Source organism: Parasteatoda tepidariorum, chromosome 9, assembly GCF_982258835.1.
Source record: "Parasteatoda tepidariorum strain Cologne lab strain chromosome 9, Ptep-v5.0, whole genome shotgun sequence".
NCBI classification, from domain to species: Eukaryota; Metazoa; Arthropoda; class Arachnida; order Araneae; family Theridiidae; genus Parasteatoda; species Parasteatoda tepidariorum.
The window spans coordinates 25,940,690-25,964,465 of record NC_141763.1 but is presented as its reverse complement, the minus strand read 5'-3'; the positions used below and the strand labels follow the sequence as shown (position 1 = coordinate 25,964,465).

Sequence of the window (23,776 nt, the reverse complement as noted above, 5' to 3'; positions counted from 1 at the left end):
TAAACCCTGTAACAATGCAATTTTAGAACCAATCCAGAACACAAGGGAACTCCTGGATCAAGTATTTGGAGAAATTTGCCTTCGTGGGACTTTTTGGTGGAACAAAGCTGCAAAAGCATTTCATGGAGAAGAAAACCACAAAAACCTCCCACGGTTAACCTGAAGGGGTTTTTCAACCATTGATCAGTCTACCTCTGAGGATATTTAACACCAGCAATGTGGTCTGTGAAAGCTGGATGTGGAATCCATATCAACCAGCCATCGATTCGAACCCGGTACTAAGCATTGGAAAGCGAACACTCTATCCCCTGAGCTAGCACAACTTTGGAACACAAATTGTCACTTTCATGAATTCACATGAAAAAATTAAATTAGTGAATGCACCCCAAATTCTATTTACTGATCTATAAATAGAATGCAGAGTTCCCACTCAAATTCAGAAAGGAAAAAAAAATTCCAACTTTTCCAGGTACATCAGATAAATTTCAAAGAAAAATTAAATCATAATTTATCAACACTATGCAACTTTTCATCAGAAAACTTAAATTTTTATTAAAATTTGTTATGCCAAATAGCATGTATCATAATATTCAAAAATTTTCTTCAAAAAAAAAAAAAAAAATTTAAATAAACTCAAGATCAACACACAAAAATTTATTCAAGAATACAAAATGATATTTTTGTTCAATTCTATAAATGACACGGTGGAAGACAACCTGACAAAACTAAATGAGAAAAGTGGGTGTTTCAATATAAAAGGAATGTTACATGACAATATACCACAAAAAAAGCAAGACAAAAAAACACAGCAATAACCAAAGATAAAATTGTATTGTTTTATCACAGACAATATATATTATTTACACATGACACGCAAGAAATTATTGAAATTTAAAAAAGAAACATTAGAAGGCTAATGAGTGGCTTTTGTCTCGAATAAAAACACAATATAACTATAAATACTACACACTACAATTTTATCAGTTAATCAGCAGAATATTTAACTCTTGTAGTCAAAAACAGCATTTTGAATTTAAAAACTAGGAAAACAATAAAATATTATCTTTTAAGTCAGAAATTACTTGCGTGCCATGGATTACAAGGACAAATATGGCAAGTCAACCAACCTTGCGAGCCGAATTTCAGAGGGAGCTAATACAATTACAGCTTAAAGAAATAAGCTGTTAACAGTTTTCCAGGGAAACACTTTTTCATGAAAATTAAATTAAACTTCAATCGGATAAAACTTATTTAAAATTTAATAGTATTCTTCAAACTATACTTGATTACTTAATTGACATTTTTACTGCATTTAAGCAAAAAATTTTATTTGATTGCTAAATTAAAAATCATTCCCAAATAATTGATTGTTAAGCACTAAGGAAGTCAATATTGTTGTGTTGGTTAACATGAATAAATGACAGTAAAATGGAATAATAGCACCACAAGTCTTCTGAAACTGTTATAGCACTTTTTCCAGGGTAATACCATTAAGAAAGATGAATGGCATAAATAAATCACAAAATTAAAGTAAATTATTCAAAAATTAATAAGGCATGTAAAAAAAATTTTTTTGAAACTTAGTAGGTGCAAAAATAGCAGCAGTTTTCTAACCATTACATATGCATATTGCAGCACATGTAGGCTAAGTTGATTGAAAAACAATTGTCTTAAAATACAGGGAAAAAAGTCATTCATTTTCAAGGGAATAAATGCTTCTTTTTTTTTATGCCAAAAATAACTTGAAATTTTTTTTTATTAGATCAAATTACTTTTTTACACAATTTAAAAAAAAAAAATCTTTAATCCTGTTGTAAGTATCTACACTCTACAGCTACTTTATTTGCACTAGTCACTTATTTATAACAAAAACCTACGAACATTCAGCATAAAAAAAGATGAAATTTTTAATTATTAAATTTCAAAAAAGGTTCCCAGAGAAAACTTTAGCAGCAACAAAACTATATATATATAACAATGTTTTAAATGCATAAGGTTTAGTATCCAATATACTAAGAGAAATTGGATATATCTTATTCCCACTGACTTATAACCACGGGGTTAAAATGATAGTGTTGGCGTTCCAAGCTAACAACATGATTCTCAATCTTGGCGGGAGTTTCTGCGTACACTTTGGGTACAGGAGAAATGACTCTTCCATTCTGGCTGACGTGAGTGAAGAAACGTTTCAGTTGTTCAAATGTTACAAACATACAAATATTCCAGGATCCAAGACGGATGAAAGAAGGCATAAACCTAAAGGAAAGAACAAAATTAAATGAGAGAGAGATAAAAGAAAAGTTTATTCCTGAAAAATGTAGACATGTTTTATTCAAAAAATAAATGTAGTAAATAACAATATAAATTTTGATAATGGATATTTATGCTGCTAATTAAGTCATGATTTATTTATTTATTTAAAACAATATTTTGAAGTTGAATATAAAAGCTGGAACAATTTTGAAAGCAAGTTCTGTATGTTCAGAATTGTCATTATGAAAGAAAAATTATAAATTTCTAAAGCATAATTAAAAATAGATATGAAAAAAATTATTAATTTGCTATTTATGATTAAAAAGTTTATTTCCAGTTCATTATCTAAAGATAGTTAACTACTCAATTAGTCTGTTATTATTTAAAAAGATTTGCATACTAGTGTAGACTGAAATTTAATTTGCATCACTAAACAAAACATCATGTATAAAGTTTTAATAATTAATCTTCTCTTAACAAAGAGCTATAGCAGGGTGCATAGCCAACTTTTTCAACAAAAAATAAGCACTTAGCACTAAAAAAAATATTTTTGAGCACTTAACAATTTATGCACAATTTTAAATATATTCGATGTTGAGTGGCTTATTCTAATTTTTAAATTTATAATTAATTATGAAAAAAATTTTCAAGATTAAGAAAATATTTCATTTTGAAAAAGGAAAAATTAAAGCACTTTTTAAAAACATCCAATGAAAAAAAAGCACCTTTAAGGCCTTAAATTTATTTATAAAATATTTTACTAAGTTATAAAAAGAAATTTTGCTATTTACTTCCTCTACCAGCTTTGATCACATTGAACAAGAAAAAGTTAACTTTTAATAATAAATAATTTTATTAATTTTTAAAAATTAAAGTTGATCATTATTTTATTTAATTACAAGCAATTCAATAAAATACATATGTGGTGTCAACTTAATTGCTACGCTGGACATAAAACTTGCCCCTTCGAACATAAAAAGAAGGTTTATGAATGAATTAATCAATTACAATTTCATTATATATTTCCTCTGCAAATGAATTCATGAAAACATTGAAATGCAAAATTATAAGAATTCTTTCAAGTATTGGATCTCATCAATGTGAAAAATATCCAATTTATTCATTTAGAAGAATACAAATACTGACATTCATTAACCACTAAAGGATAAATTAACTCAGGATTAATAAAAAAGACTAAACATTTTTGAATGAAACTAATATTTTACCTAGAGTAGTGCTCAGATACTTAATACCTGTCCTGTTATTAGCACAGTGTAACAATACTCTTAAAGAACAGGATTAATGTCAGTCAGAAATTAAGTAGACACCAAATCTTAATATTATCTAGCAAACCAATTGCACCACAAAATAAGGCATGAATACCACCCATATTTCAGTATCATAGTTTTAGTTTTATCTTTCATTTTTAATACACCATTTAAAAAAATTGTTTTTCAATTTTTCTCACTCAACTTAAAAGTAGAGCAGTTTAAAACTTAGCTATTAACTTGAAGGTGCCTAAATTGATATTTTTTACTATTCCATTACTACATTAGCTATTAAAATGTTATTAGTTACCGGAAGTAGCAATATCAGCAAAACTGTAGCTTTTGAAAAAATTAAAAAACATATGTAATAACTGGAAAATTAATAGGCTAGTAGTCTATTGAATTTTATATTAAATCTTATGAATAGGCTAGTAGTCACTGTATTTTGTGGTATAATAGGTAAGTAAAACTATAAATTTGATTTCAGATTTGAAAAACTGTTAACCAGAGTCTGGATATTCAAGTACTAAAAGCTTAATTTATAATTTACAATAGAGTAAAAAATACAGAAAAATAATTTGATGATACTCAATGTAAATTTCAATTACATTTTTCTTTTTGAGTTTGAAGTTTTTTCTTTACTAAATTGATATGCCAACTAAAGATGTTTTTCCTTGAAAGACCCCAACAACCGGAGTAATAGTGGTCTGTGGGCTTATCTTGGTCCACCATGGGGAAAGAAAAAAAAAATCAGCTGTCCCTCCTTTGGAGCTAAGCAACCAATCACTGTTAATCATGTATAAAGGGTTGGTAAACTGATTTGTTTAGGCTTTTGGTTTTAGTTTCTAAATTATAATTTTGAATAGTATACGTTCCACAAAATTTTCCATAATTTCACTTCAATAACCTCTATTTTTTTTCTTTTAGCATTTAATATAATAACCTACTTCTAATTAAAAAACAATATTAATTTATATAAAGCTTCATTTACACTTTTTCTTTCATTTTAATATTCTAATGGTTAAATTTACTCTTTTCCTAAATTTTAAAGTAACTAGAAAGGGCATGGACATTATGTTTCAATTAATTAATGCTCATTTAGATCAAGGAAAAACTATAACACTTTTCTCTATTTCTATCCCTGCAAGGTACCATTGAATATACCAAATAAAATTTAATCAATAAAAGACATAGCATAACAAATAAAGAGAAAACAGTTTAAGTAAAAGATTAAGCTTTTTATAAGAGTAACTGAAAAATTTTATGTTTGTAAATCCAGACTCTAGATACTAATATTTAAGTCAGATTTGCTGTGCAATTTTAAAGTTCATAGATAAATCATTCAATTTTTAGCAAAACCTTTTAAGATGGGCTAAGTGTAACAATTAAAGAGTGTACATCAGAAATTAACAGCTTCAATAAATAAAACATTATTTTATAAATAACCAAAGTGCTTTTCTGTTAAACAAAAAGAAATAAAATCTAGTCTGGCAAAAAAGATTAAGTTGGTTTATATGAATTTGAAAAAGAAAAAATGTAATAAATTATTTAATTTATCAGTACTTTAAGTTTTTGTCAAATAACACTTGCCCATCTTTTAAATGACACATAGTAAAAGAAATACAAATAACCAAATGAAAAAAAAAAAAAAAAAAAACTGGGTTATTGAATGTTAATAACTAACTTCCAATGATGAAAGGAGGTTAATTTTAGCATTAGTCATTAGAGAAAAATTTTAAGATATTAAGTGCACAGAGCAAGACAAAACTCACATAGAATCAGAACAATTTTAATGATGGCAAAATTAAAGCCTCTTTGATTAATTTATACTTGTAAATAAATGATATGGTAATCTTCAGAAACTTTGGTTATTTTATTCATCATAGAAAGCAAAGCAAATTGATCCATATGGTAAATTTGTTTCAAAGAGACTTTAAACTGAGATTAGAGATTCACAACAGAATCAAGCAATTACAGTACAAAGAACATGATTAAAAACAAAATGACAAAAACATGATTTTCACATACAATACACATAAATGATAAATCATACATTAATGCATAAAAAAAATAGAAAATCTTGAAAACAAATGGAGAAACTTAAAGACAGTTGAAAACATAATGTGAAGTGTATCGAACAATTGGACTTAGTTGATGAAAGAACTCTTAATTTATAAAACAATTTGAAATCAGAGTATCAAAAGACACTAACAACCTCATAGGCCAGATAAATTGAATATAAAGATTAAAACATCTTATTTTATATGAAACAGAGAAGAATAAACTCTAAATCAGAAATTTATGAATCTGAATTCAAAATTTATCTAAGTAACACATTAAATTGTTTAAAAAATTTAAACTGATTAAGAAAGTTCTAAACACTGTATAGCTAAAAGAATACTCAGACTAAGTAAATAAGGAAAGGGAAAAAAATGCTCCTATGTTGTATAGTTCTGACTTGAAGGATATCAAAAAATCAGAACATAGAATATTGTTGCAAAACTAATAAGATAATAGAAATATTTTTAAGCAAGAAAACAAATAAAATATCTTTCTCAAAGAATTTTAGATTTATGTAGAAGTTTGGAATATCCTCAAATCCCAATTATCAATTCTACTTATTTTTGCAGAAAAGATCAAATTCTGGAAACAATTGTTTATTGTATGATCAAATACAATATACAAATATTTTTCATCAAAAGGTTACTTAAGATGATTCAATTCAAAATAAATTGGAATGTAACAGCAGTGAACAACTAAACACTACTGCATTCCTCCTTTTTTTTAAGCAGTCATTCACTACAAGTTTGAAAATAAAGATATCAATGTAGTCAAATGAAAATGAATACACAACATTGATAGAAACTGTATACAGAAAAAACTTTAAGACAACATACAATTTAATTGAATGAAAATGCACACAGTGATGATTCACACAAGCCATTCACACAACCAATCAGCACTTTAAAAAAAAAAAAAAAAAAGGTAAGTACAGAGGGTTATTTTAGTGACGATTCACACGTTGGTAAAACCATAAGCGCTTTGGGGGAATTTTTAGTTTTGGCGTCATTTTTCTAGGGTGGCAAATTTTAATTCACCTATAAAAAAAAAGTTTGCTCAGAATGATTTGTTGAATGGGGAATTTTGGGGATGATAAAATCTAAAAATCCCCAGTACCTGAAATGCATTTAAGCAAAACAAACTTAACAATTTTTAACAGTTTATTAAAACAAACTCAAAGTAAATATTAATTTTCAAAAACAAACCCTTTGTAAAAGGAAGTTAAACCACCCTCTTTAAACATCTTGATGGCACAGTCAACAGCACCTGCATATTGGCCATGGTGCGAATTCATAAAACGTGTCTTCACCACGTCTACTGGAGACGCCACCACGGTGGCACAGAAACCAGCAGCGAATGCAGATGTGAAATGACACGGGACATTGTCAGTCATTAGCTGTTTGCGTAAAATGAACTCTTTTATAAGGTCATAACAGACAAGCTCCGCAGCATTCACAATAGCATTGCGTGTGACGTTGGGCAGAGTACCTAGATTAAACGGCAGATTTAGTACAACATGGAAAAATACAGAACAAGACCAACTCACCAGTGGTCAAGTCTATATTTCAATTCAAAAAAATAATAATTCAAGATATAAATTTATTAAACAACGTGCCTAAACATTTCCTCAAGCTTTAAATATTGAGGGGAAGTTTAAAATTAGGATATAGGAATCGAATCATGCACACTACAAAAATTTTAAATCTTATAGCCAACAGTCAAATAACATTAAAAATAAATATAATGACACAACTTTGCACAGTATATTAATCACACATTTTTTACAATAAACTTTCAATGGCAAAATTCATTAAATAAAATTTTGACTATTTACACTGCAATGATAATTTTTTTTCTCCCTATTTCACTAAAAGACAATCGTTACAAGTGTTATAATCGACGTATGAAGTGAAGTATGAATCGACAAACTACTAAGACCTAATAGCTATTCATGTTGTATTAAAGCTCTCTTTTGATAAAAATAGCTAATTGATAGAAATTGGGGCTGCTTAGAATAGCTAAATACTATGGACTGAAAACAACTAATTATAGACTTCCATTGCTTACATCTGAATGTTAGAAATGTATTTACCAAGAATCACACTTAAGAGTCTTGAACTATCCATGAAGTTCAACACATACTCTTCATATTTAAATAGCTATTTGAGCACCCACGTGGTCAATTGTTTAAAACAGCAAAATACTAAACCTGATTAAAACGGAACATCTAAATACTAGAAACTTGCATCGTTTAGAGCAGCTGAAAGATTTCTATTGCTTACAGCAGAATAATAGACATGGATAATGAGAGAGAATCTTAATCGAGTGATCTGTTTCTTACATAATGATTTAAGATACCTTAGATGATTATAGCCACATTCTAAGAAATGTCAGCTAACTAGAACTACATTCCAAGAAATGTCAGCTGATTAGAACTACATTCCAAGAAATGTCAGCTGACTAGAACTACATTCCAAGAAATGTCAGCTGACTAGAACTACATTCCAAGAAATGTCAGCTGACTAGAACTACATTCCAAGAAATGTCAGCTGACTAGAACTACATTCCAAGAAATGTCAGCTGACTAGAACTACATTCCAAGAAATGTCAGCTGACTAGAACTACATTCCAAGAAATGTCAGCTGACTAGAACTACATTCCAAGAAATCTCAGCTGACTAGAACTACATTCCAAGAAATCTCAGCTGACTAGAACTACATTCCAAGAAATCTCAGCTGACTAGAACTACATTCCAAGAAATCTCAGCTGCCTAGAACTACATTCCAAGAAATCTCAGCTGACTAGAACTACATTTCAAGAAATCTCAGCTGACTAAAACTACAATCCAAAAAATCTCAGCTGACTAGAACTACATTCCAAGAAATCTCAGCTGACTAGAACTACATTCCAAGAAATCTCAGCTGACTAGAACTACATTCCAAGAAATCTCAGCTGACTAGAACTACATTCCAAGAAATCTCAGCTGACTAGAACTACATTTCAAGAAATCTCAGCTGACTAAAACTACAATCCAAAAAATCTCAGCTGACTAGAATTACATTCTAAGAAATTTCAGCTGACTAAAACCACATTCTGAAAGATCTTTGTAAAAAAAGCTGCTTGTTATATTCTTGAAAAATTCTTCAGAGAATTTCTGAGCAAACAAAACATTCAAAAGAAATATGTCTCAAATGTTAGTTTATTTTTCATACCAGTATCAGGCTAAGAAGAGTATACAGAACATGAAGCTGCAGAAATTATGTGCATACAGCACGTATAAACATCATTCTATTTCAAACTGTTTAATATTCAAATAACTCGTCGAAATATGCATAAATGCAAAGCCTAGGCACTATTGCTCACAATAGAACAAAAACTTTAAGATATTATAAATCCTTAAACAACCTAACATGAGAACTAAGTAGCTGATGAAATGAGATTCCTATAAATCTACTGTCGCAAAAATGATGTAAGCATTACTTATAAATATTCAAACCTAGCATTTAGCGATTTTTTCCTAATGTAGTGTTACAAAGTGATTCTTACTATGTGCCTATAAACTACCTTCGGTAAATAGGCTATAAACTTTATATATCAGTTCATTTCCGAAAAGTGTATCATTAAAGTCTCTAAAGATAAAGTTTTACATTTTGAATTTAAAAACTCACAAGATTATCTATTGACATTAGCAATTACAATAAACATTATTCATTTCGTTGCATCACAAGATAAAAATAATATGTTGGCTTTTATAATTTCTTTTAAGTTTATGACTTTCAAAACAATGCTGTAACCACCTTTTTGATAATAAAAAAAAATAATAACTATACAATTAAAATATATATATATATATTGCTAAAAATTTTTGTAATTTTAAATTTTAATAATTTTTAAATTTGCAATTATTTTAAATTTAATATTATTAATACTATAAAAACTGAATTCAACATGCAAATTACATAATTAAAAAAAAATTAAACACTTAAAATCCTTATTATGATAAATAAAATAGTTAAATGCTCTTGATTTAACAATAATTTTAATTTTAAACTGAGAAAATGAAAAAATGAAGATAAAATTTGAATGGATGTTTGGATTACATTTAAACAAAAACTATAAACATTATTCAATCTTCTCATCAAAAAGGTGGCTTATGAGGATATATTAAAAACTAGATTAATAAACAGCTTGTTTTTTCAAAAGGATCTACTCCATGAGAAAAAACAAGCTCACTCCATAAATGGACCCCGGCAAACTTCTGAAAAGAGAAGCATAGTTAAAGCACAAATCAAAATCAATACAAAGAAATTGCAGTTTTTAAATTGTGTTGCAAAATAATAAAGTTTACTTTAATAATCATATAAAACTTAGACCGTATGATATTTAATATATCCTGTATAATATTTAACATTAAACTTAGTTAACCTTAAAAACATTATAAGTTATAATTATATTAACAGTTACATTGAAAAATAAATTTTTATATTAACACAACATTAGTGCTTCCTAATCTCAAAGTAAAACAGAGTACTTTTGTTTAAATAACAATTCTTTCTATGGAAAAAATTAAATATAAATTCATGTGAATTTAAAATTTATTTTAAATTTACATGAAATTCACATGAAAATATTGTTCGAAAAATAATTAAATGCTTTTAACCTTGATTATAACTTGTAACCTTTGCTGGTAATTTACTTTAATGTAAACAATTTTTTTTTAACTTCTATACAATTTATTAAAACATTACAAAAGTTTATTTTTCTCCAAGTATTTTAAATAGTTTTTAAATTTTAAAACAGCTTCATATCGAACATCACTAATTAATCCTTTAAAAACTCATAAAATGAGCAGTTAATATCACAATAGCTTCCTTCATGTTTTAAGTAACTTAATTGATACTTCCATTTAACAAATACATATGACAATTTACTTTTTCAAAGAGAATACATAACAAACAAAAGGAAAGAATGAAAAAGAAAATGTCAGCATTACCTTTCCATAATCCTTTCATTCCTTCTTCAACTGCAATGGTTTTGTAAGCACTCATGGTTCCTACATAACGCGGAGCCACCCCGGTCACTTGTGCCTGCATTCTGACCTTAACAACATCAGTTGGCTGGGCAAATATTACAGACATCCCACCAGTAGTGATACCAGCAAGGATACGTATCCCTACATGTCCAGCAGGTACATTTCCAGAAGCTGGGAAGGTTAACAAAATATGCTTTAGAAAACTAATAAAAGCTTAGCATGGAGTATTTTAAACTTAACGATTTTTATGGTGAATAAAATGCAAAAATTATATTTCAATTATGATTTACATTAAACTTAAATATAAAATGTATTTAATGTAGTTATTATAGTAGTAAATTCATTATTTAATAGAACATTAATTCATTCTACTTTGTTAAAATATATTTTTTTAATTAATGAACACACAGAAAATTTAAGATTAAAAAGACTTTAAAGTTTAGCACTCTTAAAATATTAAATATTGACAAGGAAACTTTTTATTTAAATACTTCATAGAAATGAAATAAATTGATTAAAACAAAAATAAAAGAAATCCGTCTCATTATAAAAACTCACGCAGAAAAATAAATACAATACATTTTGCATTCATGTCAACAATACAATATATCAAAATTTGAAAACTTATTTACACAGATTGTGCAGCCAGATTTTGCAACAAAAAATAAACACCTTTTAAGAAAAAAGTCTTAAAAATCTTATGAAAAGAAGAGGGTAACATGAGACAAAACAATGTCAAATGTCATCAACAATTTTTTGGATAGGATGTATAGGTTAAAAAAAAAAAAAACTGAAGTAGTTTATGAACTAAATGAATTTAATAAAAACCATTTAATAATCTAGACAAAAAAAATTTCACAAGCTAGAAATAAGATAATCAATATTTTTAATGTTGTATGAAATCAAAAACTACTCTAGATCAAACTAGTTATGCAAAAGTAAAATAGATAAAATTTTATACAAAATATACTGCCAATAACACTAAATAATTTCTTTTTTGTGTTTCGCAAATAATCTGCATAGTATTAATTAATGACGTCTTATAACTGTTATGAATATTTTTAATAGCTACTTATTCTGCAATTAGGTATGATACAAATGTAAAATAAGGAAAAAATGAAAGAATGAGAGAAGTTCAATGCCTACATACTGATTTTATATTATAACACAATTCAACATTTATTAATTTCAAATCACAAAATAAAACATACTTGATAGTACATTAGCTTAGTATTTCATTAATTATTTCAAACGCTCACTTGTCAGATAAAGATTAAAAACAACTGAACTAGTAAAATAACAAAGCGATAAAAAAAAATAATAATAACACATGAAAAATTAACAAGATAACAAATAAAACAAAACAGAAATATTTAAAAATTTGACAAATTTTTTTTAAAAATTGTTACTTATGAATTATGACTTCGTTTTTGATCTTATTAAAGTAAAATAACTAGAAGATAGAATTTTCACTCATAAAAACTTTTTTTTATGCATATATTTTGATAACTAAACATACATCTTTTGTGTACGTAAATTGTTACAATCAAATATATTTAAAACGACCTTTTGCTGATATATAATATAACTGAAAATTTTCAGCAATATTAGAATATAAATTTAGAGATTGAATATCTATTTTCTTTACAACTATAATTAGAGCTAAAAACTTCCCTAGATAATTAAATTAGCAAAAAATTTAAGAATAACATGTAATAATGAATGACCAATTATTTGTACCTAAAGCACTGTATTGATTTTTCACAGAGTCATAAAGTCCAATGCGAACAGAGGCAAAGCACATCTGTCTTTGGAGGCCAGCACATAAACCATTGTACAAACTTTTGGGTCCTTCCTTCTGTACGATGTTAACCAACATTCCAAACATGCCTCTCTTGGATGCCATGGCTGAGTTCGCAGCAGATATGCCTTCACCTTGAATCTAAAGAAATAAATTTCAATAAATAAGAAAAGAAAATTAAATTAAAAAAGCTACAGAGTAATTCACATTTGTACTAACAAGTCAGTTTTACCTTTACAAGTCTTCAGATTAAAGTTTTTTTCTTTTTTTTAATGCTTTGTCATTACATGAAATACTATTTTGCAAATAATATGCTAATTTCATAACTGTTGTGAGCATACAACAGTTATAACTGTTAGGTTAAGTCTATTTCTAGACACCACCCTTAATGTTAATTCTGAAAATGACCCAAACTTAATATGAAGAAAAGTAACGGTTTTCTGAAATTTTTAAGTGTTTAACTAATCTAGTAAAGCTGATCTGATGATACATTATTTGAACTCATAAAAATTTGAAAATTATTCAGAGAGTTTGATAATTTCATTTAGGATTAAAAAATGTTCCAAATCACCATATTTGAAAAAAAGCTTAATAACTTATGAAATACTTAAGTCATTTATTTGCTCTAAATTCTCGATAATTCTATTTAGATAATGTATTTAGTATAATATAGTTTAAAACTATATCTTAACCTTAAGTATAAGGCACTTAAACTGCAACTTTTTCACTTTCCTTGGCCACAGAGCTTCAAAAAAACATTGAGATTCTTACCGATTTTGTTTCCCCTTTAATTTCAATAAAGTTATATTTCTATCAATAATTTAAAATGTGAGTTAATTTGAAGTAATAATCTGATGAACGTTTAAATATATCTTATTTTCCAATTCTACTGCTTTTAATTTTTATACTCTTAAACAGTTTTTTAAAAAATATGTCGACTACTACCTTCAGAAGCTATGCCTAGGTAATCTTCCGATTGAAATAATTTAAAGTTTAAAATTTTCAATACTAAAATTTAATGTTAAAAAAAAAAGACATTTTTATAATTATCAAATAAAAAAATTCCTTTTTTTAATATCAATAGTCAAGTGTCCTTTTGAATTTTAGAAACGAAGTCTCTGTCTCACTTTTAAATTGGGTGTTTTAATGTACAACAGTTGGCTAATTTACAACCTTTAATAACTAGCTCTATGTTAAGGAGATTTTAATCTTAGCTGTAGTTTGTGTCAGCTATAATGCAAGCATCTATTTCTTTTAAAATTTTTCCTGAATAAACACAAAAGAATCGAGCTTTTTTTTCTTCATTTTTAAAAAATGCAAAACAGGTCAATGGGTCGGTTAACGCTGCTAAACTATAAAATCACCGGCAGTTTTTTTAAAAAAATTTGGAGTCTGCTCTATTGGTTTAAGCAAAAACCCGTTATATCCGTAATTCTTATAATTTATGTCAAGACAATTAAAAATTGACAAAAGTTATATGACCATAATTATTACCTGAAGTCTGACTTTAGCAACGTCCAAAGGAAAAGTTATCATGTCTGCAACACATGCTGCTACACCAGCACTTACAAACTTCACACCCACAGTGGGTTCTTTGATAGGTGCAGATAAACCAACCATTTTGATATTACTTCAAATAAGTTACTCAAATATTGAACAAAGTATTCTAAAAATCTGCTTGCTTTTCGATGAAACTGTAATACAAAAAAGAATTATAAGCTTATTTTTGCACTAAAACAACAAATACAAAGGAACAATAACAGCATATTTAGTAGCTTGAGGCACATAACTCAATTTAAAGAAACTTAAAGCAGTTCTAAATATTTTGATTAAAATAACTTTTCAGGTCATTTAGACTAGTGCCAGCTGTCAGTAACTTTTAATAGTTGAATTTTTTAAAAGTTCATAAAGATTTCAAGAAAGCATATACATCACCAAGAACTATTTAAGCAAAAATTAGAAGAGTTTGATCTTTTTTCATAGAGATATGAACGTTTAAAGTCTGAAAGTATGATATTTATAAATGGTGTAAAGTTCACAGCTATAAAAAAATCACTGCATTGGTTTCTAAAACAAAGAAATTTAAAATAGAACAATGAGACAAGAATACTTACATAAAAACGTTTAAGAGCTGCTTGGTATGGATGACTGCCTTGTGGATATTTTCGTTTAACTATAATTTCATACTACTAGACGATATACTACTCCAATATATAGAAATTTCAGTACCACGACTGACTAGATGTTTGTTAGACTTTGTTCGGTAACTTGTGTTTTTCATAATAATAATAGGCTACAAAATAAAAAACAATTGTTAATAAGTAAAATTTGTATGTATAGCATCACTCTATAATATTAACAACACGTATATAATCAGAGTTCTCCCTAGGAATAAAAAAAAGGACAGGGCGCTTTCTGTCTGAAAAAGGACTGAGTTTTTAAAGGGCACTCACTTATCACAAATACTTATCAAAATTCCTAATATTACGTAATAACTGAGTTTTATCCTCAACAATTTATAAATTATTCTCTCATACTAACTTTTGAGTAGACTTCAAAAATGGATTCTCTCTCATTATCAAAATATGAGACAAATTTGTAATTTATAAAAATAATTAAAGGCATGCTAAAAAGCAATCTCTGTGCATACTTTTCTTACAAAAAAAAAAAAAACTAATTAACAGGTAGAATTTTTTTTTAACTATTTAAACTGAAAATTATGAGAAAATGAACATTTAAAGAAGCATTTTTCTTTTAAACGTACATTCATTTAATAGTTTAAAATTTAAAACCACTTAAATTTATTATTATCCACTTTCCAGAATAAGAAATTATTTACTTTTCAAAAAAAATTACTAAGCTTTCTAAAAATGTTGTAGAATAATCGATTTGAGTTGAGTCTAATACAACAGCGAAAGAAAATGGAAAAACTGCAAATTAAACTGTTAATTTTTAATTTTTTTTAAAAAATAAGCAAGGCTGAATTTGCATACAGTGATGAAATTAATGACTAAAACTGCACTTTGTCAATTCCCTGATTATATATTATAGACATATTGACCTCTAACATGATTGTTTTTATTAAAATCTATTTTTTTTAAATTTCATATCAATCTAAAAGGTCCGAAAAGTATTATTTTGTCTCACGTTTATTTATTTTTTTTACATTTCATTTCTTATGCAAAATTAAAAATTGTCTAAAATATAAAACAAAAGTTAAAGTTACAAAAAAAAAAAGGCACATTTTATATTAAGTAGAGTAACATTAGGGGGAAAAAAACTAATGCTTTTCAAATTAAAAATTTCACTAAAATTAATAGAGTGTTAAAGAGCGATGAGTTTGGTAAGAAACCAAAAACTAAAAATAGAAATTCATAACACATTTTGAATAATTAAAAAAATACCTAAACTTTGTGCAATAAAAAAGTGTCTGTTGGTTACATAGATTTGGTGGACTGATTCATTGTAGTTCATTATTGATAATACTCAGAATAATACAAAACAAAATGGAAGAAAAATTTTGATACTATTTTGGGAATTAACTTGAAAATTCATTGCAAAACACTTTATGGCAAGAGTCCAACTTCCTTCTAAAAGGAGTTGCATAACAGTATGACAGGAACATTTTAAAAATAGAAAAAAAAGATACGTTTTAAAGAACAAATTAAAGACAAGGCACACAAGAGGAAAGAAATTGCTTTTGAAAGACCAGAAAAACCAACATATGGTGTACTGATTGTTTAAAATCATATTTTTAATCAAAATACTGCTAAAATAGACTTTATTACCCATTTCAAATTTTTAAAAATAAATTGAACAGAAATATATATTTATATACTTTTGAAATATTTTAAAAAAAGTTACCTTACACTTCTATTTAAATAAAATTCCAAAATGAACAGAGTGACGACTTATTGCTTTAAAACAGCTCCTTTAAATTTATTTAAAATTAAATTTTATTTCGCTTAATTTAGATTTTAACATCTAAATTTCTCCAAAAATGTAGACAAGCACAAAAAGATACATCAAACTACTAGCTTGTATTTTGTTTAATAAAAATGCGAGGCGTAAAGAAAAATTGTAGCTTTTACCCTGACAATATTCAAATTTCTAGATATCAACTTTAAGCTTTTATAACGACTATAAATATAATTAAAGGAATAAATCACAGAAAATTAACCATTTTTTTTTTAATTAAAAAATAAGCTAACTCAACGAGAACATAAATTAAGGAATAAATAAGCTGAATAATCTATTGTTATAATAAGGAGCTTTCTTAACGAGACAAACTTTAATTAAGGGTAAAATAAACTGAATAAATTATTCTTATTAAAAAAAATAAGTACAAGCTTTCTTAACAAAACGAACTTCAAGGAATAAATAGGCTGGATAAATTCTAATTAAAAAATAATGATAGTAAGCATTCAATAGTTTATTACAAATCTAAAGCTACACTTCGATTTTATTGATTGATTAAAACTGCCCGCGACTATCGACCTGAGAAGATATACGATGTTAGTTAAATATGAATTAAAACACAGTTAAAAGCAAAGCTCACAAAAAATTATACAGCGAAATCGTAAACAAGTACAGCTCATTCTTAAATAGGTCATGCCAAAATAACTTACGGCAACATAAATATGGAGCATACAATTATTATTGTAATAACATCCATTTTAACAATGAGAAAAAATTACTTACAGCCGTGGGAAAGTTATTAATTCGAACAATACGCGCAACAGATACCAGGAAGAATTTTTAGATAATTATTCAGGGGCATAAGGAACGAGAAAGGTATATTCATGAATAGCTCATGCAAAATAATAACCCGAAGGTAGACATCTTGAAAAAATAAAATCAAATAAATATAAATTACACAGCAAAAACAACATTAAATTTCCTCCGAAACAAAAAATTAAACTTTAATAACAAACTAGCATTCGTTAACAAGAACAGTGATCAATTTTTGCGAAAAAAGTAATTGAGAATTTAATATTTTTACAAGAGATACAATATGGTACTTACTCTCTCAGTTTCCATTGAATTCTGTAACAATAATCAGGTTGCATGTTTAAATACAGAGAAAGCTAAACCAATCAGAGAACGCGATTCTGAAGGAGTGTTCCAAATATCCAATCCTTGCAGGGACTTCTCTGTATCCAGGCTCCTTCAAGGTTGGAGTTAAAATTTCGAGCAAAAATTTTTCCGTCAATCGATTTTGGTCTGATAAATCATTTGTTTTGATTGTGGCTTTTAAAGACGTAATAGTAAAGATCAAACTCGCGCCTCTTGGATTTGTGAGATAGCAAATGATAAGTATATAGTGACGCTTTCGAACAACCTGTTCTCATGTAAATAAACGAAAACAGCGATTAGATCTTGCATAGTTACGAATATTTTTGTTTCACATAATATTCTTTCATTGAAAAAAATAGAAAAAAAAACGAGACTTTTTAATTAATTCAATACATTCAATAAATATAAAAACTAAAAGAAAAAAAAAAAAGTAAAATTGTCAAATTTCTTTTTGCTGGGCGTTAAAGAAATTTTTGAATCGCTTTTCATCACTGTGCATCGAGATATTTTCCCATTTAACTAATTTACGTTCGATAATATTTTTGTAAAACAAATTTAAAATTTTTTTTTTATAATTTTAAACATAATTTTTTTTTAAAAAAAATAGTCATTATACCAATAATTCATCAAAAAAGTAAACTCGACCCTCACTATAGCATCGTAGTCAATAATTATTACAATAGTTTCTTATTTGATATTTATATCGTTGACGATAGTTGCCAAGATATTATCGTGTTTGGTAAATAACATTGACAATAATCATTACGATATAACCATATTCGATACTTATCTTTGTCGATAATTATCGCGATATTATCATTGTTAATAATTCTCCCATATTTAATATTTATTGTAAAGCATGTTATTCACGCTGTGTTTTGATAATATAACTTTTTGTGGTCCGAAAATTAAAATATATTAGTTGTCATTTTTTGCGGACAATTTTCGTAAAAAGTCTATATAGGTTTAAAATACTTTTGCTTCGTTAAAAAAACCTAATTTTTTCGTTTCTGCGAAATTTAACATACCAACAGCACAAGAAAATTTTTTTCTCAGCTTTTGCATCCAAGAAAATATTTATTCAAATACAAAAATAATCGTGTATGTTGCTTAATAATCTACTTCTAATTTAAATTTATAATTCCATACGTTTGTTTTATACAACTTGATAAAAATCTGACAGTAATATTTAACATTCCTTCAAGCATAAAAGAGTCCTATATAAAATTTCGATAAAGTTGCGGCCCGCCATTTCATTGGTGTTTTTAATTACGACCCCCGGCCTCATGTAAGTTGGAAACCCCTGATCTAGATCTCGTCGTGAATATTGGTATTTTTTCTATTTTAACGAAGCTAAGATTTTATGCTATAAATATTTAAAAAAATTTCTTTCGAAATATTAGATAACCATGAAATGCATTCGTACGAATCTTCAGAGCAAATGTATATTTACGTATTAAAAATTGTGGCAAGTTTGAAAAATCCATTTATATCCATTTTTATTTATAATGGATATAATGATAATGGATATAACATTTGTATATGTTGCTGAAAATGACCGAAATTGGCGGCATACAGCGGTGTTGACTTTCAACGGTGAATGTTGCAAATCACATAATAGCTTTGGTACATGTTCGAAATATATACTAAGTCTAATTAAGTGCCACTGCCCGGTATACCCTACATTGATGTTTTTTTAAGGTAGGATCACATGCCAAATTCTCGTTTTTTTTCACTTTATTTATATAATAACATTTTCTCCTCAAGACAGCTAGTTTGTGCCCTATTTTAAATCCTACAAAAATGATCACCTTCAATCTGTATACAAAAGTGATCACCAAACTATCGATCGCGATCTACTAGTAGCTCGTTGGAACATTTTTAAATAAATCTAGTTAATGTTCCAGTTGATTAGCCTTAATTCCTTAGTGGATAGTTCTTTTGGTTTGTAGATCACAGAAATATTTAAAAATGGTATGATAGTTTAGAAGCTTCGGAAGTTAGTCGAGCAGTGATCTTTATAAAAGTTTAAGTACCCGGTTGCTGTTGTAGTTAATCTACGTCGCACTAGATTTGCACAATGGGCTATTGGCCAGCGACGGCCTGGGAAACATCCCTGAGAATGATCCGAAGACAAGCCATCACAATTTTGATAATCTGCAGAGGGGATAGCATCCTCGCTTCGGAAGCCCGACCACCTACACGCGAAGTCGAGCACTTTACTGTAGAACAGTTTAACGAGGACCAATACCGCACACCCTCAGTCTTTACGAAGACTGATCCAAGTGGTCACCCACCAGCAAACTGACCGCAGCCAGTGATGCTTGACTCCGGTGATCTGCTGGGATCAGTCTACTGCGGGATTTTAGGTAGCCGGAATACACTGATTTCTACATTTCTGCTCTTCAATAAAACTATTAATGCTAAGTGTTCAGAGCAAAGTCGCAGAAGGCAGCAAGGTCAAACGTCAAATCGCGAAACGGAGTATTTTGCTGACGTCTTTGCTGTTCCCAGTTTAAAATCAAATCCCGACGTTTTACGAAAGCAAAAGAGAGAGAGATTATAATGTATTTGAAGGGAACCGTAAAGGATCTGGGGATAGAGTGTTTGCCACCCAATGAGATGACCGAGGTTCGAATCCCGGCAATGGCCGGTTGATGCAGATTCCGCACCTACCTCCCACCGATCACAATGCCGACGAAAAATATCCTCAGTGGTAGACGGATCATGGGTTAGAGTTCCTTTTCCGTCCGGCTTACCACGGGAGATTTTCGTGGTTTTTACTCTGCATGTTACTCAAATTCAGATTAGCCCGAAGTCTTCCGAGAAGGCAAGTGTGGGAGCTACCTTGTTTTCAGGGCAGGGTTCAAAATTACAAAGCTACGAAGTTGAACATTGATAGTCGCAAACTCAACGTTTAGTCGGTTGTTCATGGCCGGTTATAAAATAAAATAAAAATTGCATTCAAAAAAATAATATCTTTCAAAAAAGTATATTATTCAAAGATACTAAAAGTATTTTCACTTCTATCTGAAATTAGCAGGCAATAAATTAATCGCTTAACAGATCTGAAAACCAATTTTATTAATCGGCTTTCACTGATGGAAAGCTACAGAAAATAAATAAATAGAAAGAAATCGAAATTTGATGTAAATCGCCAGTTTTACAATCTCAGTATTTATTTATTTTTTTTAATTTTTAAAATAGCAATTCTCAAGGTTTAATTTAATACTTATAAGTAAAATTTGTGTATCTATTAATCTGGAATTAGAAAGACTTCTATAATTTTTTTTTCTGTAATAATTCATTGAGTGAAAATAATTCCCGTTTGATTGGGAATTCTTCTTTAGAAGGCATCTAAACTGTTCTGGTGGCGATTGAAATCTTTTGATTTCATGCACTAGGTGCAAATGCGTAAGTCAGAGTGGTCAGTGAGGCAACAGTGGTCACTGGTGACCTAAACTAGTCAGAGGCCATTTTTATTTAAATTTTACGACAATCTGAAATGATGTGGGAGTTTTTTTTGTTTTTTTTTTACTAATAATTTTGGGGGGTAAAATGGTGGTGATGATAATTTTACTTATAACCTTTTTATAACATACATGTGATTTATTTATAACTCAGTGTGTTTTTGAACCAGGAGCTTTGGACCAGGAGATATTAGAGGTCAACCCTGTAAACCAATGTTTCTTAACCTTTTTGATATAATGGACCCCTTTTAAAATTTTTTAAGAAGTCATGGACCACCCCCCTGTGAAAAAAAAAATAATTGCAAAAAACATCAATTATTAGAAAATATTTAATTTTATTTTTTTAATAGTATACAAAATTTTTAAAATTAAAATTTTTAATGTGAAGGTTGCTGCTGCTTTTCCTTAATTAATAAATTTAATTGGGGGCTGGTTTTCGACAAAGCAACGTGTATATCATGTTCAACATTCAATCGATTTCGATGTTATATTTTTATTGTCACAAGCATATATGGCAGTACTTTTACTTTCGTTACTTGTACCGGCGGTACAAGTAAAAAGTACGTACTTTTACTTGTACTTCGTTACTTTTTAAATTTAGTACTTTTACTTGTACTTTCGTTACTTTCTTAGGGAAAAAATTAAAAGTATTTGTAACGGAAATATCGAATGAAATCGTTACTTTTTTCTTTTTTCTAAAACTCGGTAAGCTTTCTTAAAAGAAAAAAAAAAAAGAAAAAAAAGAAAAAAGCTGTGAATAAATACCTTCTGTTTCAACTTATACTGCACATTCAATTATTTTTTACTAGCTCAAAGATCACGAAGCTATCTGAAACCCCGTGTTTGCTTTGTTTATGTTTTTAAAACGCGTTTCTAAAGAGTAAAACAATTTTAAATCAATGGTAATTTAAATAAATAAAAATAATAAACTAAAAATTAAAATCAATAGATAAAATTTCTTTTTCGTGCAAATCCATAAAAAGTTTGATATTAAAATTATATTTGATTTTAAAATTATATTATACGATTATATTATAAAATTATATTATAATATTCTTCCGAATTTAAAAATAAATTAATATCCATAACTTTCAAAATTAAAAGTAATTAAATAAATAACAACAATTTTTCAAAAACATGAAAGAACATAAGAATATTATTCAATAAAATTTTAGGTTACTTTAAATTTTCGATTTCCTAGAAATGTACTTTTAAATCGTTACTTTTTTTGTTTAGTACTTGTACTTTTACTTGTACTTTTTACTCGTTACTTTTTAAAATAAGAACTTTTTACTCGTTACTTTTTTTAAAAATACTTGTACTTTTACTCGTTACTTTTTAAAAGTAACGTTGCCATATATGGTCACAAGTGTGGAAAATTCCGCTTCGCAAAGATACACTGTAGCAAACGGAATTATAGCTGCCATAGTTCGATTTACAAGCAATGGATAGGCTTCCAAACGTTTTAAAAACTAAGGGTAGTCAGCAGACCCACAATATAACTTATGGACCCCTTAGGGGTTCATGAACCACAGGTTAAGAAACCCTGCTTTAACCCCTTGGGGACGGGTGATTCAGAAAAGCATTCGTACAAAATCAGAATCAAGTTGTAATTAAATAAAAAACGGTAACTTAAATGTAGTCGTTGTTAATTTGACAGACTTACTTTGCTTTTACTTTAATTATTGTTAGTTTAATCATATATATAATCAATGTTAATTCAAAGTATAACTAAATAGTTTTATTTTGAACAAAGTAATGGTGAATTAAATAAATCAAACAATTATAACTCCGCCCACAAATAAACTGCTAAGGAAATACTTTGATTACCAGTTTTATATTTTTACCCTGATTGATACTGTTTTATGCTGTCACGTATTTGTGACAGTCGGCGCGAAAGGGTTAAACCATAAGGATCGTTCTTTTTTTTAGTATGTGAAAATTCAATCATTAAAATCTGCCTTTTTTAGTCACTATTTTGAATTTTTTTAAGAGTAATTTGTGGTGTACGAATCTATTCAACAGGAATAGCTAACAATCCTCCAGCCTCTCTGTCACCAGGAATTTAAAAATATCGAAATCGAGTCTCGTTACTGTATTACAAGAAGGCCATCATTTGCTTATTTCTTTACTTGAATATATAACCGTTAATTTTGGAAGTCGAGCCCCAAAATTTGAATAACCTTGTTTTAACAAATGCGTACTGTTAAACGTCGTGCGAGTATATTCCTGAATTTTTTAATTAAGGCAATTTTTGGATCACAGCATATTTTGAAGACGAGAGCTATTATGTTAAGAATGTTCAATTTAATCTCCTAATTTTTTTAAATAAATAATAAAATATCGTACACTGCTTTCAAAAGTGGAAGGGGAAAAAAGCGGAAAACCCTGAATAACTTTTGTTCTAATGATCAAATTTTCACGTTCTAGTACTCAATCTTAATGGCTCGAGGGGGGTGACCTCAAATATGCTAATTAATAAGGGCAGACGGTATTTTAAGTTACGAAATCAGACGCAGAAACGTACTTTCTCTGAATAACGTACCTTTTCTTTTCTCGATTGATTTAGATTTATGACCCCCCCCCCAAAAAAAAAGGGGTAGCTGCAATCTGGGAAATATAGTCCTAATAGTTTGGTCAAAAGAGCTCTCCAAAGAATGGACCCCTTAATGTTTTTTTTTTTACTTTTTTCATAATTTGCTATGCCCCGAGAACATTTAAAGCGAAATTTAAAATTGTTACACACATGTATAAAATTCGTTTATTCAAAGATAATTCCATGCAAAAAATAACTTTAATAAGTAAATATTTATTA

General features: G+C 28.2%; 1 protein-coding gene across 3 annotated transcripts; it reads right to left on the bottom strand.

Annotated features, from left to right (window-relative positions):
• Positions 1-639: 639 nt before the first annotated feature.
• Positions 640-17,697, bottom strand: LOC107452884 (dicarboxylate carrier UCP2). 3 transcript variants are annotated; one of them, XM_016069506.5, is made up of 7 exons: positions 17,441-17,697; positions 14,530-14,708; positions 13,910-14,109; positions 12,355-12,556; positions 10,576-10,785; positions 6,788-7,070; positions 640-2,256 (listed from the first exon to the last, which is right to left on the bottom strand). In XM_016069506.5, exons 3-7 carry the CDS (start codon positions 14,033-14,035, stop codon positions 2,034-2,036), a joined length of 1,044 nt encoding a protein of 347 aa, XP_015924992.1. In that variant the 5' UTR covers positions 14,036-14,109; positions 14,530-14,708; positions 17,441-17,697; the 3' UTR covers positions 640-2,033. The 3 variants fall into 3 exon arrangements, with proteins under 3 accessions (XP_015924992.1, XP_042899328.1, XP_015924993.1); XM_043043394.3 differs by lacking the exon at positions 17,441-17,697 and adding an exon at positions 17,117-17,257; XM_016069507.5 differs by lacking the exon at positions 17,441-17,697 and adding an exon at positions 15,820-16,005.
• Positions 17,698-23,776: the final 6,079 nt, after the last annotated feature.